General features: G+C 44.5%; 1 protein-coding gene across 3 annotated transcripts in view; it reads right to left on the bottom strand.

Annotated features, from left to right (window-relative positions):
- Positions 1-1,048: 1,048 nt before the first annotated feature.
- Positions 1,049-27,357, bottom strand: part of FNIP1 (folliculin interacting protein 1) — a 71,979-nt gene continuing 45,670 nt past the window's right edge. For 2 of the 3 annotated variants that reach the window (XM_087753688.1, XM_009464335.2), the window contains exons 7-18: positions 24,741-24,824; positions 23,708-23,779; positions 22,828-22,963; positions 22,075-22,276; positions 21,185-21,270; positions 14,590-14,736; positions 12,438-12,607; positions 8,479-9,904; positions 7,950-8,118; positions 5,866-6,063; positions 5,362-5,477; positions 1,049-4,364 (exon numbers count right to left, since the gene is read on the bottom strand). In XM_087753688.1, coding sequence (XP_087609814.1) covers positions 4,286-4,364; positions 5,362-5,477; positions 5,866-6,063; positions 7,950-8,118; positions 8,479-9,904; positions 12,438-12,607; positions 14,590-14,736; positions 21,185-21,270; positions 22,075-22,276; positions 22,828-22,963; positions 23,708-23,779; positions 24,741-24,824 — 2,885 coding nt within the window. In that variant the 3' untranslated portion in view covers positions 1,049-4,285. The remainder of the gene's footprint in view (positions 4,365-5,361; positions 5,478-5,865; positions 6,064-7,949; positions 8,119-8,478; positions 9,905-12,437; positions 12,608-14,589; positions 14,737-21,184; positions 21,271-22,074; positions 22,277-22,827; positions 22,964-23,707; positions 23,780-24,740; positions 24,825-27,357) is intronic. The other variant, XM_087753689.1, reaches the window with a different exon arrangement.

The raw sequence follows: 27,357 nt of genomic DNA, 5'->3' as shown, positions 1-27,357 counted from the left end.
CCCGCGAGGCTGCTGTTACAGCTTTTATTCCTCCTGGAGATGAAAAAAAAAAAAAAAAGCAGCAGCCTGGTAACAGGTATCTTTTTACAAGACAGGACTTGGCAGGTGCCAGTGGAAATCCTAGAAAGCTCCGGTCTGGTAAGCCTGGCTGTGCCGCACGTGGGATCCGCGGAGCCTCCTGCCCCGCAGCTGCTCTCTGCAGGACGGGGCCCGGGGCCCCTTCCTGCTGCTTGTGCCCCGTCCCGGTCCCACGCCTCGCGTGCGGCGAGGGCACCCGGGAAGGTACGTACCAGGAAAGCAAACCACGAGAAAGCTGATCAAAAATAGTGGGTGCAGCTACTTCAGGCGAAGCAAGGTCTCCATCTTTTGCTGATTATTTCTTCCCCTTCAAGAACAGAGGACCTGTATTAATCTGCATGCTCTAAAAGCCCTCGTGCACACTCTGCTACATCTTCCCAAGTTAATTCTTTTTCCCATTGTATGATTATTACTTCACTTTTCTTGACAGCACTGTATCGTAATTTGAACTTACCGTTAATAAAGCCTTACAAAGACTTTCAATAAGCTTTATTTCTGTGCAGCAGCCCAGAGAGACAGAAAAGGGATTGTAACTCGGCAGGTGGGCACAAACACGGTAACTTGTAGGAGAGGAATTACACTCGACGAGTGCGAGGAGCTGCTTTGCAGGTAACATTAGGAACGAACGTCCGGACCAGTGCGAAGACCAGGGCTTTACGCTTACGTCTCTTCTCCTCCTGCAAAGTCAAGCATCAGTACGGACGGGCAGGGCCACCTTCCCCTCTTACCGTCGCTTTTTGGGCCAACGACGTTCGCAGCTGAAGGGACGGCAAATTCAAATACAAATCCCTATTTGAAATAACTAATTCCTTATGAGACCCTGAGTGAAATGGCTGCAGCACCTCTGAGTACTAGGAAGCATGCCCAGAAGGGATGGACAGATGTCAAGCTTGTGATGGCCATAGTTTATACACTCACCAACACTCTCGTACTACAAGTATAAAAAATAGGCAGAAAAACGTCCCAGAAGTAAATTGACATACTGTATTTATTGCACAAATTTCCCCTAAAACTGGGAATGGTTATTATAATACAAGTGCACATCTTGGGAAATATATACAAAAACAGAAGAGATAACAAGTATGTACATTTTACCCAGCATTTTACAAGTACCACCATCTAAATAATTTAGAGAAAGCAAAAAATTGTCATAAAACATCTATAATAACTAATAGGGAAAACATACGCAAGGTGTAAAATCCTTTCTTTTAAATATTTTTTGTTCTTAGCAGCCCAGTGTTTGCCAATTGCAACAACAACAAATTTGCTAATTTGTGTGCCTAGTACACTTAGTTTTCAGCCCGAAAATTAAGACATGTTAATGGAGATCGGTAATAGTGGAAAAAAGAAATCAAACATTAGTTTTCTATTCACATAAAACAAATCGCGATACACTTTGTAAAAGCCGACGCTATCGTCCTACAAAAGATCCCTTTTTGTATTATTTAACAACTAGACTTACGTACCACTTTGTTCGTGTACCCTAAAAGTTAACTTACAGAATAACTTCCCGTCACGCAAGGGTTTTGGCTGCGCTTTGACTACAATACTGCTACTGCTGGAGGGCCGCTGCCGCGCCGAGAGCCCCGGGGGCTCTGCGGAGACCCGCGCCGGCGGGCGGAGAGGAGGAAGCCGCATCTGCGGCCGCTTCGTCTGGGACTGACTGAACGCATCATTACGACGACGTTAACGGGTTGTGTTAGGCAGAAGACGGCAGAGAAGGGTGCCACCGAACAACCGCCTTTTTCTCCTTCTCGAGTTAATACTCATTTCAAGCTGCGCAAGGGCCTTTCTTGAGAGTCAAATCCATTTGAAAGCGATACCCACAGTTCACCTAATAGTGGTGAAATGGAGGAGACCGTAGTATTTTCCTGTAAGGATGCGTTCTAAGCACGGTCCTGGGAGGTGCCGGGCTTACGGTGCGGCGCGCCCCAGCTACTGGGGCATGTCCTAGGGATGAGCCCACGCAAGGATCCTCCCCAGCGGCGAGGGCAGGAGCGCATCCTCGGGGCTCCTCCACCGGGACCACGACGCCAGCACCCGGCAGCGCTAACGTCGTCAGGTTACAACTGCAAATCTATGTACAATGTTCAGAATCGTAACTATTGGCTGGATAATGTATTATAGCAAAGAGTTAAAAATTCATATTCTGAGCTCGATCCTATATTTCATTAAAAATGTGTTTACACAACTGGGCCCCTACATTTTGTGCTCATTCCAAAAGCCAGATGTAATATAATTGTGTGGTGAAGAAAGGACTTTTGAAGAATAGGGGAGAAACATATCCTTAGATCACATATTAAACACAAGTTTCTTCCCTGCAGCAGTCAGCGTTAGATTTTATATACAAAAGAGCGTCAAACGACACTGCCTATATTAACGTTTGGTTTACTTACTAACGTAGACTCAGTCCTACATGGAAAGGGGTGTGGGTTTGCCGTGTAGATCTTCCCTGGAACAGAGTCTTAAGTTACAGATTTTAAATATTACTGAAAAAACACTCTGGGTGAAATCCTGGCCCCAGCGAAGGAAGGGAGGAGAGTTTTGTCATTGACAGCGGTGGGGCAGGGATCACTCCTATTGTTTTCAAGTTTATCAAATGGTTAAAATAGATTTGTATTTAAAATAACTCTGCAAACAATAGCAGGCGTGCTATACTATTGAAAAGATGATAACAGAATGACATATTTATAGAACTGTTTATAGAGTTCAGTGACCAAGTGAACACGTATCTCCTACTTCTGTGGATAATCCATGATTTTCGATATACTGAACGCAATCGATGAAAACAGAACCTAAAAATCAGCAACATTAATTGGCTGCTAGGACAAATACGCCAAGAAAAGCCTATAATGAAGTGTCCAGTTAAACTGAGGTAGTAGAGCCTTTGAAAACATAATCCACCTACCACTGTGTATTTACATTACTTACACCAGATTGGGTCCATCAGCTATTCGTACAGCTATTGTATATACAGTGACAAAACAGTGATGGCTGAGTAGAGGAGAAATGCTGAGAATAAAATAAACAAGAGGTCCTGCTGGTAATTACACAAGTGAGTAGAAAAGGGATTAGAGTCATCTGCATCAAGGGTATATTTGTCAAAAAATAATTTTGATATTACTATACTATGGTGTAATCAATATTCATTTTTTGTAGAATGCTTTTAAAAAATATATCAATTAGTTACCTGAGCAATTAAGGGTAATAGCCTATTCATTTTTTTCCCCAATGCTTTGGTACAATTACTTCTTGTTCATTATTTCAATAGCTGACTGACTGCTGTAAAAAGAATATGATGTTGCAAGAACATTAGAGACCATAAAAAAGTTAGAGGTAAGAGTCAAGTCATTCTGGGGACCCCACGGGGAAATTTCAGCCAACGTTCTCTTTAGATTTTTTTTTTTTTTTAACGTTTTGACTACGTTGTGGAAGAAAAGCATCACTTAGTATAAAGCAACATTTAAACATTATAAACATTTAATACTGGTTACGACATCCGGCCAAGAAAGAGAATCTCCGTCGCTAGTTTGTCTGTTGGCCTCTTCCTCGCTCCTCCCTGTCCCCCCCACGCCCCCCGCTGTTCCCTCTCCCCAGGAGAAAGATCATAAATAAATTTTGGAGCTGAGTGTCATTAATAAGCTTTTTACAAAACAAACCAGCCCCCCAACCCCTGTTCTTCCTCTGGGAAGCATCCAGAATTTGACTACGACATGAAAAAGTAGAAGTTGTTTACAAATCATTGCAGCTTGAGAATTACAGATCTTAACGAGATCCTAATCAGGAGAAGCCAGTCTGAAGACAGCTGCTGCATTCTCTTGTTAAGTTTATAATTGGCGATAGCATCATGTATTTCTCAAAGCAGTTTTTCCTCGCATTCCCCGGTATAAATTACAGTTAGCCACTGTGGCAGAAACTGATAAAAAATGCAAGATCTTCAGCTTTTGCTAAAATCTTTGCTTTTCCGTGTTTGAAATCTCGGGCTCACTCATTTTTCTTCTTTTCCTTTCTTTATCCTTTTTTATAAATGACAGAGTGGGAGAGGAAAAGTCTCCAACTGTTTGTGTAATGTGCAGTCACATATGGAGGTGCTGCAGCGCAACGAGCAGTTTGTTTCAGTTGCTTCAAAGAGAAAGGAGCCAGAACAAGTTGTTTTCCACTTTGTTTCCAGAGGGGAAAAAAGTCAACGTCTGTGGCCTCTGGCATTTTAAAGTAGTATCTGGGCAACATACGGAGAGTGAGTGCTTGCTACAGCTGCCAGTAAAGGGAGGTCGCTGGATTCAATCCTAAAAGGAAGCAGAAGAGTCACATTAAATCTAACCCGAAATGTAGCTGGGCTGAACACGTGCGTTAGTAACCACATTGCCTGCTCAAGCCCAAGTGTTTGTGCTTGGACCGCGAGTGTGTACAGCTCCGAGTGGCAGGACATTCTTCAAGTAAAATGGAAGCCAGTTACGCCCTCTCCTAACGCGGCGCTGCCAGCTGGGTTACACACTCCAGCCACCAGACTGTTTGTAACATCCCTTCCAGACGTGCCTGCTCCCACTGTCAACGCAGCCTTTAGCTCCTACCTGCCTGGTTTGCGTTTTATTTTTTTTTTTTCCACTGAGCTAACAAACTGGTGAGAAAGCAGATGGAGGGAGGAAAAACAGCAGATTCCTTCCTACCCTCAAAGTAAAGGGAGCAATAGCTGGGGGGCAAAGCACAGGAGCAGAGGACTAAGCTAAACTACTTCTGCGGCTACCAAGGAAGCCCTGGCACCGTCCTGCAGCTCACCCCGCTGCAGCTGCTCCCCCAGCTCCAGCTCCACACATGCTCCGTGTGCCTTCCTGCTCACCCGGTACTCCTCTGCATCAAAAGATATTCAGAGCCTTCCTATAAACACCCCTTAAATAGCTGCTCTGCCTGTGCCCCACACCCACAGAGAGGTATTATGTGCCTTACATGACCCAGAGGGTGTTTTCTGCCATGTAGGGAAAGTCAACCTGGAGGAATCAGGTGCCCCACGTTGTTCAGTGATGACTGACCAACTAAGGAAGGAGTCTGATAAGCTCTGGAGTGCTGAGCCCATCTTCCTGCCCGGAGGGAAGAGAGAAAGGCTGGGGGATCCTCGGGATCAAGCAATGGGTAAGGAGGAGCCTGCGGCCATGGGTGATTTATGCCACACTATGGTTCCAGTCCCATTTAGGAATCCATTTCACTGTGCTTAGAACAAGCCCAGGCGGAGAATTTGGCACCAGGAAACCCAGGGCAGCACTGCTCGGAGGAAGTTTGTGATCGTACCCCAGCACCATGCCCAGCTCCTTGACGTGAACTCTCATCTGGCCCTTGAGATACTCAGACAGCATCTTGCTTTTGAAATAGAGCTCCTGCAGCCGATCTTCCAGGTGCATGACACACTAGAAAGCAAAAGAGTCGTGTTAGGGAGAAGAGAGCGCTATATCCAAACCGCACCCAGCCTCAGAGCAAACAGCACAGACCCCATAAGTCTATTGCCTTTCCTGTGGCCGTGTCTAGGTGAATAATTAGTAAGATGTACACTGGCAAGGCTCTAACTTTTAAGCAGAAGCCTTTGATTGCACGTTAAATCAGAATTAACGCGACAGTTGTCTTCATTACAGAGTAACATTTAAACGGACAGCTCAAACAGCTACATCAGGGGATGCCCTGGCTACTAACATTGTGACTACGGATAAATAAACTAGGCAGAACCTTGCAACCTCTTTAACCTATGAAGTGAAAGGATGCTTTAAAAACATCGCCCTCTCGATTGTCATTCATACTTACAAAGTTTGGAGATAAATTATGCTTGTAAAGCTGAAGAGTGGAATGAAGCAGGTTGGAGATGAGACTCGAGACTAACACTTCTTTTCCCAGCTTATTATCAATCATTCGTCTCTGGCTACTGGCCACTTGCACTGTCCATTTGTCTGTGTCTGCAATAATGCAGACGGCTTCTGCAATCGGTTCATCCAGAACAGGATGCTAGAAACAAAAAATGAATAGCAGGACCCTGAGAATGACAAATGACAACGGTCTTTTCACAAAACGTCGCCATCCTGGATAGCAGGGATGGCATCCCAGACACTGCTTCATCTAAAATACCGTAACATGCGCTAACATGGCGTTCCATCTATTAAAAACAGAGCTTTATTGTAAGCAAGGCACAGTCTTAGAAGGACAGTCACTATTTCACATTTTCTTCCAGCCTTGAAAGCATGTCACTGGCTGACAATTAAATCGTTTGATATTTGATATAAACAGATCTGATGTATCTAAAATACATTTTAAACCCCTAAAACTGGAAGTACCAAAAACCCAACGTGCTGTTCAACATGGCAGTGTTAACGAGGTTGGGTTTATTCCCAGTTGTCACCGGTTTCCCTTTATGGGAGGGCCAGCAGAGGGAGTCAGGGACCAAGCCTGCGCCCAGCTCCTCCATTCCTTCCAAGTAGCATTTCACCTCTCTAAAGCCACGGAGGTTTTAAAAAGGGAGTATTTGGAACTCCACTGTCCTTCCCCAATACCTTTGTTGGGCTGCACCTCTTTCCAAAGAGTCCCACAGGGACTTGACACAGGGCTAGGATGCAGTTATTATTTTACTTGAAGATAAGCATATAAAATCTTGCTCGGTCCTTTTGTATCCTCTCAATCTTTGACTTTTGCAACTGAAGTTTAAGTCTGCTGATGGACATGCACCGCTATTAGGTTGTATTTCAGATAAATCTGTTTCGTAGCAGCAGCTACCTCACACTGCTGCCTCTGTTGCCTGAAGTTCAATTACACTTCACAAATGGCTTAAATATTCGGCCTAAAACATGATGGCTTAAAACAGCGCCTAGAACAGCCAGGCAGGGAGCAAAACTGCCCCCCTCAGGGCTGGGCACGAGGAAAGGGGCAGTAACGCGGGGATCGGCCGCAGGAAGGGCGGCTGTGCCGTCTGTGCGAGGTGTGATGCACGGCAGTACCTCGAGGGGTATGGAAGAAGGGGACATTTCGGAGGCTCCCGGGGAGTGCTCAGAGAAGCAGACTGCCCGCTCCCCAGCCTGTGCGTGGGTCTTTCCCCATTCCCTTGGAATAAACTACAGGGGAGCAGAATCGCGCTTTTCAGTGACAGCCTGCTTTCCACCTCTCCTGGTGACTATAAAAGGGGTAGGAAATACCACGCTTCCCATTCATGGCCCAGTTCATCTAGGGAAAAGCTGCTGTGGAGAAGAGATGATTTCCAGCGCACATGAGAAGTGTGAGTCCCCTACGGACAATTATCTTTATATTGGTTTTCTCCTTTTTCAACGAAGCCTGCACTATCGGATGCTTTGTCTACAATCCTAAAAAAGGAGTAATGTCCCCAAAATACTGAGCATTCCTGATGGCTTCACCGCAGAGAACACGTTCTGCTCCACAAGTAGCAGCACGTTGGTTAGATGTGCACGGAAAGAGGAGGGAGCAAAGGGAGCTTCTGCACAACCACTGCAGCAAGACTGTGCCCGGGAAGAGATCCACAGCAACCTCAGCGTTTGGTCTTGTTTAACATCATTCCATCCTGTGGGCATGCAACCATCAGCAGGCTGACGTGCCTACAGGAGATGATGATTTCCGTACAGCTTAGCACAGAGATCCGTCTTCCCAAGGGCACAAGCCTCTCAGCTGGCTTCAGTGGGGGTCTGAGTTTTTGCGCTCCAGATTTGCAGTGAAATACCCATGTTTTTCAGACACATTGAGAGAGAAGAAAAAAATTGGTGACCTGGGACTGGAGAAACCTGAAGAGAGCTGTGACAGTAAATATTTCCACTTCCAGCAGGTTTGTAAATTCAAAAACATTTGCCTTTCCCTACTGTGACAAATACATTTACCAAATATAGCTTAATTACCTGCACAGCATGCGACAAATCTGACACCAAACAGTGCCTCAGCTTTTCATCGCTTCCTATTCCTTGCAAAACAAAGTCAGGGACATAAGACGAACAGTAGCCACCTAGTAAGGATCTTCCAAAATTGGCAATACTGGGCTGGACAGAGTTCACTTCAACTAATTTTGACCTGCAAGAAAGGCATATCAAAGAGATGTACAATAGTAAACAGCAAATTCAGCTCACAGCTGCATTTTCACATTTATCATCTCTCTTCTAACTTCCATTCAAGAACTTTTTAAAAAGAAAGAGTTTACAGTCAGCTTTTGCAGTCAGCCCATTGTGGAAGAAAAGGATACAAGCCAAGATCGCAATGCACAATTAATATTTTTTTCCAGACCACTGATCTCTCTATATTCTTTTACAACCAGCAAGCTCAAGAGACACTTTTCCAACCACTGATGCCAAGTTAGGCTGCATTCCTCCAAACATGTGACATGAGAAGAGGCTCTATCTTTTTTAGGCTCTATTACTGCTAAATAGTACTTACCCAGGGAAGGGAATCTCATATTCTTCTGCCCAATCTTCTTGCTCTCCTCCGTAATAGTTACTGCTTGGTCTAGTTAGATCATGACCTGTATCCTCACTTTCACTGTCACCCAGGGCACTATCTGAACTCTCATTTCTTGGAATGTCCCAATCAATTCCTGGGGCGACTTTTTTCTCTACATTTTCTCTGTCCCCATGGGGGACATGAATAGAGATTTTCTCTCTTTGGTCCTGCTCATTAAAGCAGTTTTTGTAGGTCTCTTGTCGAACAGAGTCCATAAATTTACAAAACTCACTAGGTGGTTTGCTAGTTTTTGTACACAGCTTTTTAGAAAACTCTAAACTACTGTTGTGAGCAAGAAGGTCTGTAGCTGCTTGCCCTGGAATATCATCAATAGTCCGGGTTTCAATTGAACTGTCATCAGTAAAATATTCGTCAAACAGACTCATGCTCTCAGCGTTGTATGGGTTTGGATTCCAGCTCTGATGCTCACTAGCAACTTGAGGGAAGGGTTCAGCTGTCCCACAGTCTCTATTTTGGTCCTCAACAGTTTGTTTAGCTTCACAGTTCTGATCAGCAGACACTCCTTCCTCCGTTGCTGGCGGGCTGTGATGCCTAGCAATTTGTTCTGCTACTGCCTGACTTCTGAGTTCGATGTCTGAATCAGGTGACATAGAATCTCCGATGAGGAAAGTCACCTTTGTCTGAGCTTCGGCAGCACTGCAAGGAAACTCATTGCAGAAGAGCTTATCCGGCGGCTTCTTTTCCACAGCAATACCGGGTGACCTTGTTACACTGACCGCCTGGTTGCCCGATTCCAGCGAGTCTTCGTTCCTCCACACATCTGCTGTTGGCTCCAAACCAGATTCCGTCACTACACGTTTTTCTGGTGAAGCTGACCCTGTGCACACCACGGTCTCTAGTTTTGTGTCCAGGCAGGGTCTCGGTTGCTTAACATCAACAGCATCTTCCTGGCAATCGTCAGGAACAATAGTTCTGTTCTCATCTGAAGAAGTTTCCAGCTCTACTTTAGGAGTGTTTTGCACGTCTTCTCTCTCTTGCTGTGAAACACCTTCGACGTTTTGTGCAAGGGAAATTGGACATTTGCAGTATTTACAGCTACAGTTAGGAGTTCTCATTTCTTCAGACTCCGTCGGTAGCAAGTTGCCCCTGTTCTTGTGCATTGTGACAAGCACATACTCAGATTCTTCTACTTCTCCTTTCTCCAGTGTGGTAGTTATAACAGTTCCAGGCATGACAATGGCTTCATCTTCCCCATTCTCTAGAAGATGCGTCTCTTGAAGTTCAGAGCATCTGATGAAGTAAGTAAGGAAATAAAGCAATCTCTGTACCAGGTCATGCCGTTTGCCAACCACAACTGTTTTCGCTAATCTCACAGGTGATCCAATAGCCCCATACAGGTCACCTAGAACAGGAAAGAAAACAGATGATTATTTTTCATCTTTAAAATAAATTATTCTTCTAACAGACAATTGTTGTGGCCAGTTTTCAAAGGCCAGGTCTAGAACAGAAAAATACTAAAGCAGAAGAGTGAGGACAGCTATGCTAGTATTTTGTTTTCAATACAGAGAATCCCAAAGATGCTGTTGGTATCGTATGTAAGGTGACACGCTGGTCAGGGAGACATCTGATCTCACATATTAGGGAGCATTCGCACCACCTAACTTCAGTGCCTAGCTTTGGAGGCTCGTCTCCTGGGTTCCTTATATAGCCATGGGAGAGAGAAGGCATCTGCTCTGAATTACCCTGGATAGTCTGGAAACAGGGCTGAACTTTTACCCGCCAAGAGAAAGCTGTAAGGAGAAACAAACCTATGCCAAGAACGAGGGCAAAAAGTGACAGTGGTGGGTGCACAGCTGAAGCCGAACTCTTCCCTCCCCTTGAGCTCTACTATGGGTTGTTTTGACAGCACTCCCTGTTCACCTGGGGAAGTGCCTGTGAATGTGTTGTTCTGGAGGTATTAGGGCACTGCATGAATGCAGGGATGGGGGGACAAGGGATTCAAGAAGCCTCGAAGGCCAACCTAACCACAGTGGATCCTTTGAGTCCCATGAGCTCTGAAATCAAGTCGTCTTGCCAAGTCCCTAGCCATTCCTGCCTATACCAGAATAGGGCAACCTCGCAAAACTTTCCTTTCCCTTCCCTTCCCTATCCAAATTCCATAAGAGTCTGTGTGCAGAGCAGGACAATCTGACCAGAGAAAAGGAAGCTCATCTCCTCTTCCCTAGTGAGCAATGAGAAGACAGGATGACTAGCTACTCAATCAACTACGCTTTGAGACCTTACCCAGGGGGTTGCCTAGTCATGATTTCCTGGACTATGTCGCTCCTTTGCCTGTTGTACTGAGAGTATGTTCATCTCTTATCAAAAGATGGATTTCCTTGATTTGCTCTTTCCAGAACCAGGCTTATTGATAGCAGCATCCCAAAAAATAAAAATTGATTTTCCTTATAGAGGGAGGACTAGAGGAATCATAGAATGGTTTGGGTTGGAAGGAACTTTAAAGATCATCCAGTTCCAACCCCCCTGCCATGGGCAGGGACACCTTCCACCAGACCAGCTTGCTCAAAGCCCCATCCAGCCTGGCCTTGAACACTTGCAGGGATGGGGCATCCACAGCTTCTCTGGGCAACCTGTTCCAGTGATTCACCACCCTCACAGTGAAGAATTTCTTCCTTATTATCCAATCTAAATCTACCCTCTTTCAGTTTAAAGCCATGACCCCTTGCCCTGTCACTACATGCCCTTGCAAAAAGTCCCTCTCCAGCTTTCTTGCAGGCCCCCTTCAGGTACTGAAAGGCTGCTATAAGGTCTTCTCCCCAGAGCCTTCTCTTCTCCAGGCTGAACAACCCCAACTCTCTCAGTCTTTCTCCATAGGAGAGGGGCTCCAGCCCTCTGATCATCTTCGTGGCCCTCCTCTGGACTCACTCCAACAGGTCCATGTCCTTCTTATGTTGGGGGCCCCAGAGCTGAACGCAGTGCTCCAGGTGGGGTCTCACGAGTAGAGGGGGAGAATCCCCTCCCTCGACCTGCTGGTCCCGCTTCTTTTGATGCAGCCCAGGATACAGTTGGCTTTCTGGGCTGCAAGTGCACATTGCCAGGTTGTGTTGAGCTTCCCATCAACCAACACCCCCAAGTCCTTCTCCTCAGGGCTGCTCTCAATCCATTCTCCGCCCAGCCTGTATTTGTGTTTGGGATTGCTCCGACCCACGTGCAGGACCTTGCACTTGGCCTTGTTGAACTTCATGAGGTTCACACGGGCCCACCTCTCAAGCCTGTCAAGGTCCCTTTGGATGGCATCCCTTCCCTCCAGCGTGTCAACCTCACCACACAACACCACTTGGTGTTGTCAGCAAACTTGCTGAGGGTGCATTCAATCCCGCTGTCGATGTTGCCAACAAAGATGTTAAACAGCGCCAGTCCCAATACTGACCCCTGAGGAACACCACTTGTCACTGGTTTCCACTTGGACATCGAGCCATTTACCGCAACTCTTTGAGTGCAACCATCCAGGTAATTCCTTATCTACTGAGTGATCCATCCGTCAAATCCATGTCTCTTCAATTTAGAGATAAGGATGTTGTGCAGGACAGTGTCAAATGCTCTGCACAAGTCCAGGCAGATGATGTCAGTTGCTCTTCCCTTATCCTCCATCATCACCAGGGCAGGTGACCTTAGGAGACGTGCCACAGATGACTAAAGAGGACTTTACTTTTTGGCTGCCACTTTATAATTGATAATGCCTTAAGAAATTACAGCACAGATAAAAAAAATACAGCAACCACCTCAAAGCTTGAAATACACACTTTTGTCTCGTTTTGAATAAAAACAAAAAAATTTAACGGGGGGGGAGGGAGTAACAAGCATCCATAAAAGCCACCGCACGCATACCCATTGATGTAAAGTGGTTGGATGGTTTAGAGATGTTTGCCACCTACCGAGCTGTGCCCACAGTGGGTTGTACGGATGAGTTTTGGCCAGCATGTCCACGCTCTGGGAAGAATGCTTTTCCAGGAAGATTCTTATAGGCGGCTGGCCGTTCGGCATGACGGTAGGGACCCAGGCCAAGTGGTTAGTCAGGACTGCAGTCAGTAAAGCTGGTAAAAACCTGAAAGCAAAATGTTCAACACTCAGGATGTTAAACCGACAGCAGTTCTACAGTCTATATGGATCAACAATTGCAGAAACAACCTAACAAAGCTGGCAGATATCGTCCCTTTGGTCTTGGTTCTTTGGGGAGAAAAGAGAGGGCTGTACCCTCCCTCCCACCCCTGCAAAGCTCTTTTTTAGAACACACATTTAAAGTGAAATGAAATATTTTAAACTTGTGGCATCTCAGTTCCTCTGTTTGGCAATAATTATGAGACTTCCTATTTTGCAAGCTTTATGTTGTAAAACATCTCAAAACCAACTTACTTTGTTCGCTGTAAGAAAACAGTGGCACTGTGGCCTCTGTACTCCAAGAAGAAGATCCCAGACCCTTAAGATCTCTGACTATTGATGAGAAGGAAGGCTATTGCTACCCAGTCTATAAAATAACTAGGTGCTGTAGTCTTTTATCTAACTGTTACGCAATTTCAGCACATATGGCTGCTCCTTTAAAAAAATAAAAACCCCCAAAGTTCTGTAGCTCAGCCAGAAAGGCTGTGTCCTTACACTGGCAAAACGGTTTTCACAAGCTAAGCAAGTAAGGCAAAAAACCTTTCTGAAAAATGTTAACTATGTGATTTACTGTAACAATAGAGCCTGGTTTCTGCTCCGTGCAGGGAAGACCTTCCCTCCCAGTCCCTTTCCTGGCAGGAGGAGCGTGCAGAAGCGCGGCCCAAGAGCCTCCCGCACGCCGACAGATGGTGCTGGCGGCCGCTGCAGTGCATCAGGTGCCCAGGGAGCAAACCAGTCCAATGCCGCTGAGCCTCAAAATAATGCTATCTGAACAGTCTACAAGCATCAGGAACCCTACAGCTTAGATTTAGCCCCATTTCCTCACTGGAGACAGCCAAAGGAGGAAAGGAGATTTAAATCGGGATTGAAAAGGATATTGGGCTTGATTTTGCTCTTGCTTCCATCAGTGTAAGTCTTAGTATATTTAAAATAAAGCAAGCAAACAAACCCCAACAAATGACCATTTAAATGTAACCAAGATGAACAGGGCTCAGAACGGCAGGGACCAAAGGGGCTAATCCCAGGAAAAAGCTTCTACTGCAGCACAAACTGATTTTAAGAAAAAACATTTGAACCCCTCACAACTCCCTACGGTTTCTCCCATTGCACTGCGGCAGGAGAAGGTGGATCACCCTGACTGCTAATTGTCACCCTCCCATCTGGGGGAGAGAAAAGATGACAAGCCTGGTGGCAAAGCTGGAAGACGGTGAGCAGCAGCCCCTTCCCCTGCAACCACCCCTTCCCCACCCTGCAGAGCGCAGCTTCCCAGGAGCTAACAGCTGGTCTTTCAGTGCCATTCCCACTCAAACTTCACATGTTTCTGCTCGTTTTAGGACTTAAATGGAGCCAAGCACTTTAAAAACTTCCCCTATTCATGCCCTGGGGAAAGAGGATGAAGTGTTGACAAAAGAGTAAATTTATCAGATTCTCCCGAGTTTATCAAGAACATTCTCTTTCTCAATTTTTAACAACCGCTCACGGCTTTGTCCTGAGGGCAGAAAGGTGAGTACTAATGAAGCACACAATTTCTTTAGTGGCATTTTACAGAAGTCAGGTTTAAGAGCAATTTGCGGTCAGACAGTATTACAGACATGGCTCTTACTGAATGTCTAACCTTGCTCATCATATGATAACTGATTTTGAAAGGTAGATTAATGCATTTCATAAGGTATGTTCACCCCCTTCCAGACATACACACCCATCACGCGCTTCCTATGGACATGTTTCAAATGTTTAGCCTCTACCAAGATTTAGAGGATTGTGGGGAAGCAGGCATTTAATGAGATACTTTTTTGTTGTAGAAAGAAGATATTAATGCATGGTCTTTTGATTCTTTGATTACCCAGATTTTAAAAACAGATTCAAAAATTGGTTTGAAATACAAAGGCATAAACACATATGTAATTTAACAACTGAAATCCACCGTACTGGTTTTTAGAAGCATTTTCCATCAAGAAAGTGAATTCCTTCATGAAACGATGGCAAAGCTGGTTCTTTTCTGGTGTCCCCGACATCATAGTAAGCCAGACAGGCTCCCCAATCCGTGGCATCGTGTAGAGGTTGCAAATAGTTGTTCTAGAAAACAAAAAATCCAGAGGACTATACAAACAACAAAAGGCAGAGATCCCTGTTCAGAGTTTACGGCAACATTTAGTTCCAGCTGTCATTTCTATCAGAAACAAAATTTCTCTCATCAACCATTCTCCAAACCAGGTTGTTCAATAAATAGTATGAATTCACCCTTCCACCTCAGAGAGTTAAGGTTCTTTATGCATGTACCTGAACCGATCCCAAGCACAGTAACATTCACTGTCAAAAGTCAAGAGCTGCCCTGTTCTGAATGGAGAAGAAATGAATTATTTTTTCTTGTTGTTATCTCCCTGCCTTTTCTCCATTTCATTCAACATGTAAATCCTCCATAGTTCTGCTTAATTTATGACTAGGGCAAGTTTATGTGTATCTGGCTTATACCTTAATGTCCTCCTTGCTTTCAAAAATTGGTGTATCTCCAGGCCAAACCCACCAAAGTGTGGATTTGTAGAGAAGGGGACCAGGTTACCTCTTTAGCTTTAAATAAAGCGTATGAGAGTCAAAGTTACCCCACAGTTTCAAGGATTACACACATACCCACATCCTTTTTGACTCTACGGAGGACAGTAAATAGATGATTAAAACTTGGGCTCTGCACTAAAACAGCAGATTAAAACCCCTCAGATTACTGTTAAGCTCTTCTAAAATCTAAACCAAATTCTAGTTTTGTTTTAAGTACAAGGCCTACATTATGACACTATGGGAACCTGTATTTTCATCACAGTAAAAATGGAAGCCTAAAAAAACCCAAAACAACAAAGGAAATGACTGATCAATTCAGGTTTCTCCCCACCTAATGCACTATTGTTTTTAGAAGAGATCTTTTTGTTTCACAAGAAAAAGATTTACATTATCCCATTATCCCTAGTACCACCCCTGATTTATGAAGATGATCTTTGGATACGTCGTTCTAAAAATTTATAGACACTTCCAGAAGTAAAGCAATGGCTGTGCACGGCAGGCAGGCAAACACACTCAGGCAGCAGCTGCCAAATCTTCCGTGGTTTAGTGTTTAAAGTGAAACTCCCTAGGAAGCGAGAGCCCGGCACGTCAGCAGCGGAGCAGCACGCAACGGCGCTGGTACGAGGGGCGCTCGGGGGAGGAAGGAGTTACGCCCCGGTTACTAAGCAGAGAAGAAAGCAGTGGTGACAAGACCCCCAGAGCAGCTCCCCAAAGGGCAGCAGGGGGGACTGTGCACTGTGCCGAAGTCACTGGGACTGCTCGGGAAGAAAGGGGGCGAGGGGGCAGTGGCGGGTTTTTTGCCTTATTTTTTCTACCAGTTTTCATTAAATACAAAGTCCATCCTGTGTGTTCACAATAGTCAAAATCAACCCCGTCTTCCTCAAAGGTTAGATTTTCAGACGCTCCACTGCCACAGGCACGATGGGAAAGCCAGAAAACAGTCAGTGGGCTGGAGAGGGGAACAGTCAAGTTACCAGACCCACCGGCCCTCAGAGGGCTGGCTGTTCGCTGGCTCAGTTTAGAGCAGCCTCGGAGCCGCTCTACGTTAACCCTCTGCTGCTGGTCGTCTCTTGGGAGGAAAGCACAGACTGATTACAGGCCTGGGCACAACAGTCCTCCCGGGGTAGACAGGAGAGGGGCACACAGTCGGGGGACACCAGCACGGCTGCACCGCGGGGGGAACCGGAGGGTCTCCAGCAGCGGAGCGCTCTTGGGGCACCAGGATTTCATGCCTCGGCAGTAGCAAGTTGGGACTAGAGGTGGGATTATTAAGGGAAAGCTTTCTGTTCACAGCCCATTAATTGGAGCGGATGTTAAAGAGGCCCAAAGAAAGGGAGAAACCCCAAGTCCCGGGACTTCAAAGGTCGATGAATTTCAAAGTTCAAAACAAGTACTGAAACTTGCACCCCCCAAACACAGCTGACCTTAGAAGCTGATGATAAATTGCACAACTTAATGTAAAATACAGCTTATTTCTCCTTCATATGCAAACTAACTCAAGCCAAGCCTCTAGCAGCTTGGCTGTTTTGAAAAAAGAAACTACTTCTATACTAAACCCAACATATTAAAATATTTGTTTTCGTTGAAAAGATAGACCGAGTCTTGTGATTCGTTATTTACTATTCTGGTAACCCTGGCTGCATCTGCAACTGATAGTGTTTCCTCAGAGAGAGATCAGATTGCCCTGGCCGGCGGCCAGCAGGCATGTGACTGCAGTGCAGGGAACCCTCCATGCCAGCGCAGGCAGCAATGGCACAGAAAGCAAGGGCAAGGATTAACTGCTTTCCAGTTCTGCAAACACAGAGGGAAAGGCTCTCCTTCCATTTATTAAAGAACAAAAACAAAAAACAAAATCCACAACAAACCCCCCCCTCCAAAACCCTATAGGGAAGTTAACCGGATTTAAAACATAACAAGCATTAAAAATCAAATTCACCCCTCTTGGCCATCTGCAGCAAGCAGCCCCCTCCCCTCCGCTCGCCATCCCCCACGCACAACAGCATCGCACAGCGGCATGCAAGGGAAAGTTCAGTTAATGAGAGACTCTGTTCTTTTGAGGGCTCGAGTACATTTAAAATGGTTTATTATTTGGAAATTCTTCTGGGATACTGAACTCCAGCCTGGAGCTTATGGGCACCTCAGCACCAGCAATGGGTGCAGCAGGCGCAGGGGCTGGGGCAGCTCCTCAGGAAACACCTTCGCATCTAACAGCGGCTTGAAACCAAACAAAGCACAGCCCAGCCAAATGAAAATGAAGATCTGAGCAAAACCCCTCCTGCAAACCCTTTGGGGTTTGTCTGCTCTGCAGGCACAGATGGCACCGAGGCGAGCAGTCCTGCTGCTTGCACACACGGCAGCACTTGTGGGGCTGCGGCAGCCGCCCTCCGCACGGCACAGCCCGGCCGCGGGTCAGGTGTTGTGCTGCTCTCCGCTTCCTTCTTCACCCTCACCCAAACGCACCCGCAGACCTCCCCGGCCTTTGTCCTGCGTTTTAGTACCAGTCCGAGACATCTTCCCCCTGGTGCTGTACAAACCAAACGAGCCAGATGGCTCCTCGTGGATGAGAGCATCCCTCTGCAGCCCCCTTCCTCCCTAAGGGAAACACTTCTGACCCTCAGCGCCGTGCTGAGAGCTGCTCTGCTATTTAAGAGTTGCAATGTAATGGCAAAGCTTAGCGTCTCTTTAGGGATTGTTTCAAAAAAGAAAACACATCAGTGGTTTAGAAAACTCAGTTCACATGCATTTGCTCCCTCTCCTCATTCCTTCCTTCCAAAGATGATTTTTCCTTAGAAAGTAAAAAGAAAACAAAGGCAATAATAGCTGCAATGAGTGCAGGAGTGTGGCTCCCCCGTGCAGGGAGCCCATGCGACTCCCATGCCCGTGCACGGGGCCAGCCTGCACTGCTGAGCAAAATGCACCACTCAGTTCACAGCAGCATAAGCTGCTTAAAAATTACTGGCATTAAATAGGATCAAATTTGGCTGCCAGAAAGTAGAGAGAGGTGTTTCCCTAGGCCTTGTGTTCAGTGTTTCCTTGCCAGTCTGCGTATTTGCCACACAGGTATTAGTCAGATGCATAATCTGTATTATCAATGTGCTGCATTGACCTCAGGGACCAGGGGAGTTGAAATGTTTATGCAAGTACAGTAGCTTATTTCCTAAGTCATGTGTCTGCATAGCTGACATCTGAAGAGAGTTTTAAGCCTCTAAGTCAAGTGTTAAGAGCTAAATCCATCAGTGCTTTAGAAAGTTAAAAATTGCTGTAAAGTGAATAATGATGCAAGGGTAGGCCTGGAGCTGGGCACCAAACTGATGGCAAATTTATCATTAGCATCAATTTGCAGAAGCAACCTAGGCCTTTCCGAGAAAGCAGCTCTGTTTTTCGCTGGATGAAACAACAAGAGCAAAGGGGTCTGTTTTGCTATCTTTTTTCCTCTCCTTCTGTCCTCCAGTACTAGCAGGTAAATGCCTGTAAATGCCTGACTGGCCCTGCAGCCAGCTCCTTAGAACAACCCCGCTTGCAGGTTAGCGGGCTGACCTACAACCACGGCACCCTCCCTGCAGAGGGGGACTTCTGGGTGGAAGGAGGCTGGGGTAACAACCATCATGCTCCCTCCTCCCTTCTCTGATCAGCACAGCAGTGTGTAGCCGGTCCCCCATGCCCCAGTGATCTGAGGTTATTTATATGAATCACCAGAGGAGTGCACATCAGCTACACTTGAGAACCTCTGAAAGTCTGGGTTTTTAAAAAAAAATTCTCCTAAAAAAAAAAAAAAAAAAGACTGCAATGAGTTAAACCAGCACGGGATTACGTTTTAGAAACACCAACCCACTGAAGTCAGCACCCTTCTTCCCTCCAGCACAATTTGCTAAGAGGGCAGGAATCAACACAAGTCTCAGGTTCACCAAAGGACTTGGGCTTCTGACTTCCCCGTGACTTCAGTGGGAAAGCAGACGCCTAAAGAGATAATAGCGGCCTAAATGGGTTTGCTGAACCTGTGCCAAAGCATCTTTGCATCCAGCCTTCAGTATTTAAATATGCCTTGTTTTTTTCTTACCAGACACATATTGCATTGCTTTGAAAAGCAAGTGGTTCTTGCATGTTACAGAAATGCTTTTCCCCATGGCAGCACACACTGCCACCCCGAGATACCGCGGAGGCACGAGGACCTTGCCCGCCTGCAGGACCGGCCCAGGCTGGGGGCACCGGCTGGTGCGTACCTCTGAATGCACTCACTTAAAAAAAAAAAACAAAAAACAAAACCAAAAAAACCCGAGAATTGCCAAAGTCTGCTGCCCCAGGAAATTCATTTATATGAAATTAAACTGGATTTAATTTACCTCGTTACACTATTAAAGAGTAATATTTATATCACCATGGAAACCTTTGCATAAAACTGGTAGTTAGACACATGCTTCCAGTGCTGGTTATGCAAGGGCTGTGTCATGTGAATGATCGCGTCTTGCAGCGGCTCACGAGAGTGCCAATCCTCTGCTGTCCGGTGGGACATTATTTTCCTCCTCAGCCCGACAAGAGCAGCCTTCCTCGTCCCATCCCAGCTCAGCGCCGCCGAGCTTCCCTCCAAGGAGGAAAAAAGCTAGCAAGGAGGATTTGGCCTTGTGTTTTCAGGGTTATTTTTCCTACGTTTGACTCGGGATACGTGCCCCTCCCCACCTCTCTGGAACTGTTTAACTTGGAAGGACAAAGGAGAATGGGCAAAGTCCACCGAATGTATCTTGAGGGGGGAATGTTTTGGGGGAAGTTTTGGGAAAACAGCTGGGGAGGTGGTGTTATCGGGGGGCGGGAATGCAGAGCCACGGCTCTGGGTGAGAGCGGGGAGGAGAGGCAGAGCAGAGCTGGGGGGAGTGGAGGAACCACCGTGGCTGCTCGGAGTTGCTGAACTTGTCTCGGGCCCCTGGGCAGGATCGGCGGCTCCCAGCAGTCACGAGCTCCGTCTGCTCCTTCTCTTGGCACTGCTTATCCCATCCACCTCTCACCGCAGGCCCACGTGCTCACTCTTCCCTGTCCCTACTGAACATATCCTCTGCCCTCCTTTGCAAGCGCGCAGAGGCGAGGTTCTAAAAAATTAAAAAAAAAAAAAAAAAAATATCTGTGCGTTCATACTGCAACTTGACCTAATCCATGGCATTCACATAGTAAGTTGAATTGTAGAAAAATGAGTGAGCCCTCACGATCCTTCGCTGTTCAGTGAAATACATCCTGATGTCAGGATTTTCTTTTTACAACATCAGAGCGCTGTCTTCTATAATGTCTTTGAAAAGTAGCTCTACACTGGTTGTAAAAGGAGGCACCCTGCCACTCCCATCTGAGAGGAGATGAATCACTTGAAACAGACGGATTTCATCTTAATTCCCTCCCCATGACTTAAACTATGGAAAGAAAATACACTTAAATGCCAGGGATGTACTTATCTGCATTACTTTGTATATTAACTGTTGAATAGAGATGCTCTGCAGGTACTGCTAGCAAGAGATTACAGTAATGCATTTTACTATGTGAAAAAGATAGTCCTCCTTCTTAGTAGCTGGTTATCTGCAACGCCTTTAGAGCAGAATTTAGAGCAGGGTAAAGGTCTTGGTTTGCTCACACATCAGGAAAATATACATTAGAGGAAGATTTTCCTAACATGGCTTTGCAATTCTTTTCCCCCTCTCAACGGGCCATAAAAGATAATTTAAGAGGTTGCCAGGAGCTTCATTACTACTAAAAGCACAGAAAACCTTGATCATCTATGTCCTGTTCACACTGAGCCCTGATGGATATACACACTTGGCAAAATCTAAAAACACACACAGATTATAATAGCTTGCTATCACCAATACCTTTATTGTAAGCAGAAGACTTGAGACGTTATAAGTTACTTATCCTGCACTAAAGAGAAGATCCTTCTAAAACAGACTTGAGTGCTTTTGAAGAAACAGACACAACAGATAGGAGACAAACTGCTCACCTGAATTCATTCAGGGCATCAACAATTCTGTTATATGCCAAACTCCGCTGACTGGCATCAGCTGATCTACGACTCATTTTCATAGCCTTGAAAACAATCATTAAACAGATAAGTAACACATAGCCACAGAAGCACAGAAAATGGAAAACAAAGTCATGTGTTTGACTTTATCTTTCATGCAACTAGTCATGCAAATAAATTTTTTTTAAGTGATAAAATGATGGTACAAGTGCCAGCTTTCATATCTGAGGAAAGATAGGTGAGGCACATGCATTTGCAGCCTCTGCTTCTTCTGTGCTTTTCATCATTCAACGCATAAAAGGGGTCAAAGTTTTCATTGCAGTGGCAAAGTAACCACTAAGTATTTCCTAGAAGAGAGGTTTGAAGCAAATCGAACCGCACATTTGAAACTTAGATCTTTGAAAATTTCCTACACATCAGAGTCAGGGGGTTAAAAAAAAGAGAAAGAAAAAAGCTTGATATTTTTACAACCTGGGATAACCTAGAGATAGGTTCTGACCCTGCAACCCACTAGATTCAGATAGAGCTGAAGCGGGGAGGTAGAGGTGGCTGTAAGAGCACCTTTCCCCCTTGGCTGATCCAGGGTTTACTGGGAGCTTGCACAGCCTAGTAACTGTTGTAGCTTTCAGCCATCCCTGTAGCATAATGCAGCATGCTCTGTCCTCACCCTGTGTTGTGCTTTTGCTAGCAATAAGAAACATCATCAAAGATGTTGTGGAGCAAAGCTCTTCTCTGGTGCAATTCCAATACCCAACAGCAAGTTGATCCCACTTTTGTAAACTAGTAACAAGAGTTTGGAATTAAATCTGACAGGGCTGGGGGGAATATACAGCAATACAAGTGCAAGAATCAAAAGAGGCTGTGTTTACCTGTTCTATTGCACTCTTCAGTTTGTTCATGTGACTCTCAAAAAGAGGAAAGTGTGAGAAGAAGAACTCATTAAATTTGTTGTTTTCATCTTCATCTCTTGAGAGTGAAAAAATAACTCCAATTGCTATCTTTTTCTTCCTAACAATTCCTGGGCTAGGACCCGAGCTGTCATCTGACAAGTTAAAGCTTTCATCCATGGACCTTGAAGCATGGAAAAAATAGAAAGTTAATGTAATCCACTGCTTAAAGTTGTACCTTGGCTTCCTGTGTAATTCAATTCTTGAACATTTAACTTCAGTAAACATCTTCTGTTTACATGTGTTGTCAAATCATCACCTTTGGTAACATCCACTTCGCAATTTTTTACAAGCAACCATTAATTGATCCTGCAATCACAAAAGCTGGAACCAGATTCAAAGTGTTTGTGCGATCAGAATGTGGTATTCTAGTTCTCTCCCATCTCTGCCAAGAATTTGTGTTTTGAGTAGGATTTTAGGGCTTCTTATCCTCAAAAGTACAGCCTACAGGTTTACGTTTTGCTGAAGGCTTTCTAGTTAGTGCAAAACAATGAATGCCACGAAGAAAACAGATACTAAAAAAGATCAGGCGTTGAAGTGCAGCCTGACTTACACCTCTGTAAATACCCCACAGAAAGCAACAGCAAGAGCAGATGTACATATGCAAGAGCAGAATCAAGCTGACAATGGTGGAAAATGTATGGGCAGCAACCAGCATTTTCATTCCCAGCTCACCATCGAGGGAAGACCCCATTCTCCAAGCTGGTAGTCTGACTGCGACGCCAACGCCGCTGGTAACTGCTAGCACAGCTTTTGTTAAACGAAGAGCCCGGAGATGGAAACGGAGTGATGAGCAGACTGCTAAGAGATGCTGCAATAATAAGAGGAATAAATAAAAATCTCTACAGAAGAAAGAGCATATGGAAAATAATACCAGCAACTAAATGAAGCTCCTCAAGATAAATTGCTGTTGCTTCTCCAGTGCCTTCTCTTTTGCTTATCTATGTTTCTTATCTAAAAATAACCAATTTATAACAACATTAACAAGATATACAAGCACTACAAGGATGGGACAGTCCTGCAGCTTTACTTAATAGGCAACATACAGGGTGGACCTTCCTCACCAACCCTGAGTATCGGGAAATAAATTCTTTGTGGAAAGGAGCAATGTTAATCGCATCCTTTAACAGCCTTTCCAATCCTAACCTTAAGTGCCCAATATCCTGAATTTGGGGGGGGAGGAGAAGGGTGTTGTGGAGGCGAATTCATGTTTTAACATTACCATCCTCCTCTATTTGGAAACGAGAAGACAAGTATCATTTAGAAATGCTGAAAACTCATTTCAATATTTAATTTGGCTTGCTTATTTGCAGCATGCTTTAGTAAAGTGCACTGCTGTTCAGATTACCTCTGTGAGGTTCCTAATGCAATATCCTCGACGCCTACAACATTTGTACGTATACATATAGGTAGGCATTAATGCTTATATATAACAAAACAGAACAATCACGTTTCAGCACAGCAAAAACTATTTGATGATGTCTAGACATCTTGGTGAGGAACATTACTGAATATTTTTGGAGTCTACAGGGTTAACGCATGGCACTGACATTACCAGATCTTGCTATACCGCTGTCTCTGTCCTCATTCTGCTCCCTCCCAGGCATATCCATAGGGTTGCTATGAACTGTAAAACAAGGAATACCAATTAGCAGGGGAATATACAGTTCCTTTCTTGTTTGCAGATCTCCATGTAATTAATGAAACAAAAACATGCTCATTAATTCAGATCAAGAGCACTGCACAAGGCCATCACCAAGAAAGGCTGCTTAGCTGAACAAGCCAAAACACTTATCTGAAAAGCTTGCATGTATTTTTCTGAAGTCCATACACCTATTTTAGTACAAACTAAAACTAGTACATTTTGTTTCTTTATACGGATATTTTTCAATGAAATTTTAATGTACCAAAAGGATGTTGGTACACTGGTAGTACTCAGTGTATAGACAAAAAACCCACCAATATAAACATGGACTTCATTCATATATCAGCTTTCTCAGGTATTGTATGTAATTTTAAAAGGATTTTACAATGCTCCCTTGAAGAAAATAAATACTTTTAAATTGTGAGCAGTGCATTGATTGTTCAACTAAGCCATAAGCTGTCCAGATTCACAGTCTGCATATACACAAGATCAAAAGTGTCTCAGCCTCAACAGTCTTTAAGTGTGATATATTTTACAAATATGTGTGTGAAATAAAAGCTACTTAGCCATGGAAATAAGACCCAGCCACTAAAAGCAAGAAATGTCCATTTTAAATGAACCTAGGTTAGCTTTAGTTTTTACAGTTTGGTTGAAACACGTCCAGATCAAAATAGCTTGACACTATTGTAAAATATTATTTCCAGAAATATGAAATCCACCGTTAAATATACAAGTTTCCAAAACAAAACAACACAACCAACCCCAGTGCTGTCCTCTGGGGGTCTAAAGTGTGTATCCAAAAAGGTAAGAGAGCGGACATCACTGTCCATTTTGTATTTAAAAAAAAAAATAATCTTATTTCCAGGGCTAAACTACAAATCCACAGCGTTTTGTCACACCAGCTAGACTAGCCACACAGCACAGCACACAGCACACTGCAAACCTGCAAAGAAAGAGGCGCTCCGGATCAGGCGGAGCGGACCTTGCTCTGAGAATGCCCGCCTAGGGCTGCAAAGCTGTGAAAGACCTACATGGCAAAACGTAAAATACACATGAAAGAATGAGGTTAGTAAAGCAGAACAGTCTGTAGGGAGGGGGCCAGGGCAGGGAGAAGATATAAGCCAACATAAATGCAGACTAACAGTGTGCAGGAGAACGGCTCTTAGGCTTAACAAGAACGTTGATTCAAGGATACGGCTTACAGTTGAATTATGTAGTATTTATAGAATTAAAATAATAGACCCAGCTTTACACTGTCTCCCATACAAGGATGGGGCTTCTCTCTGAGGGCGCTTTTTTTTTTTTTTTTTTAAGTTGAAAAATTATTAATTTATGCAGGCTCAAAGCCTAACTTGATCACAAACAGGAGATTCATCATGGAGTACAATGTTTGTTTTAACATCCACACTGGTGGGGTGGCCGAGGAACACTGTTGCTGCAGACGATGGGAGGAAGGGGGAGAAGGCAGGCAGAAATTCATCTTAGTAGAACCAACAAAAAATTATAGGCTGAAATAGTTGTTCTGAGAACAGTCAGTACATCAGTTTAGTGAAATGATCATACAGAAAATGAATGTTAGCAGTCTCAGTAGTCCATTTTAAAAGTAATACTGGATTGCAGATATACCAGGGAAATAGTGTATTTACTGTACACAGAGCCAGGAAAAATGCGTGGGTATTTTTAATGAGTTAATTGCCAGTTCTTCTCCTAAATTTAAAGCTACTGCTCACTCAAAGTCTTCTGATTATACAAAACATTAAGGCTGCACCTCAGCAAAGGTCCCTTCCATTCACTGAGGTCTTTACTCATTAAAGGAAAGGACATGACCAGTGTTGATTCTTTTTTTTTTTTTAACCAGCGTATCTAAAAAAAGCAGCTTGTAAATAGTTCCCAACCAAAACACATAGACCCTTCTCCTATCACAGGCTGGCGAGAGCCAGTGAGTCAGGAGCAGTCTTTGCTATTGAACACAGTTGTTAGAAATGCTACAGTTACCGATTAACTTTTCTTTACCTACTTGACCCATGCTTCCCTCTGCGCTGAAACGGGAACTGTAAGCAAACACTGTCACACGCACTGAAAACTTGTGCAGCTCAATTACAAAGAAAGTTTCAGCATCCTCTTCGAGAAGGCAACCTCGCCACTTCTTGTCGCACGCCCTTGCACCGAGGGGCTGCACCTCCAGGCCAGCTCTCGGGCCAGTTATCCTTTCTGCTAGGTGGGGAAGAGTCACCCTCACCACGGCGCCGGACCCAGATGAAAGCATGGCACTGGCTATACCTAAATCATACTGAGTCCATGCCTAATAGTTGCATTATCTGAATTTGAACTTGCAGTTTAGATCACACTGATGATACAGCAAACCTTTGCCAAGCACAAACCACAACAAAACCCTAAAAGCAGATGAAGTGAGTTCCTCTCACAACAAAAACCCTAAAAGCAGATGAAGTGAGTTCCTCTCTCTTAGATCAGGCACCTCATTCACGCATGCACTGTGAAAAGTCACAATTGAATTCTGAAAGGAATACTGAATGTTAAGAAAAATGCATCTTTTTAATTTTCCTGACTTAGGAAATTCAAGAAGCATTTAATAGATAATAGGTTCTTACAGCTTTAGTTGGCTTCCCTTATAAATGGACTATTAGGAATTATTTTAATGAGGTATACAGCTTTTGAGCCTGAAAAGCATTTCAGCCCATGCTTAGGTGCAGTCTTATCAAAGTCAGTGTGAAGGAGAGAAGTAAACACACCCAACAAGAATTAGGACCATGTCAAAGCCAGAAACCCAGTAGCAGTAACAAAGTCATCAAATTCACTCCTTACTCCCAACCCCAGAAAAGTGTATTTTACATACAGCAATATTCTGGAAAGCAAACATAAAAAGAAGCCCCTTATTCCACCTACTGCAACGGACATTTGCTTGGAATGTCAACAATCTAAACCAAGGGAAAGGGAGGATGCGCTGAAGAGCCAGCAGGCTGCTATACTGGACAACCAAGCCCTAAAGTACAGTGACTTTACTATCAGCTCTAGCGGTCCCACAAGGAAAAGCCAAGGCCTTCCCCTCTTTCTGTAATCTCATGTCCAGGGAACCTTCACCCACAGCACTTCCATGAAGGCTGAGAACCAAAGATGCCAGATGGTTTTTCAACACCGCTTAGCTTCCATGGTCAGAGAGAGATAGAAAGAGGAGAACAAAATGATATTCTGTCTAATCTGATCAAAAACTCCAGCACAACTGTGCAAGGTTAGCTTGGACTAGTATGAAACATGTGGCCACATGCATTCAGGTGGCCACAGTACAGAACAGAATGAAAATTATTAATTAAAATAAAACTGGGGAACTAAGGCAATTAATCCTGCCTGATCTGAGATATGCTGCTTAGAAAGTTCTATAGACTGTTATTTTCCAACATTTTCTGTATTTGAACTTAAGTATATCTAAGTATTTCTATTATGTCTATTTCTATATACTCATATACAGCTGTATATATTGAACCACTGCTAATTCCTTGAACTGTCTGATTTATTCTCCACCAAGCCCCACGAACAACATTAAT

Source organism: Nipponia nippon, unplaced genomic scaffold, assembly GCF_047370975.1.
Source record: "Nipponia nippon isolate SJK-2023a ecotype South Korea unplaced genomic scaffold, ASM4737097v1 scaffold_17, whole genome shotgun sequence".
NCBI classification, from domain to species: Eukaryota; Metazoa; Chordata; class Aves; order Pelecaniformes; family Threskiornithidae; genus Nipponia; species Nipponia nippon.
Note: the sequence above shows the minus strand (reverse complement) of the source record. Positions and strands in the feature narration are given on the sequence as shown.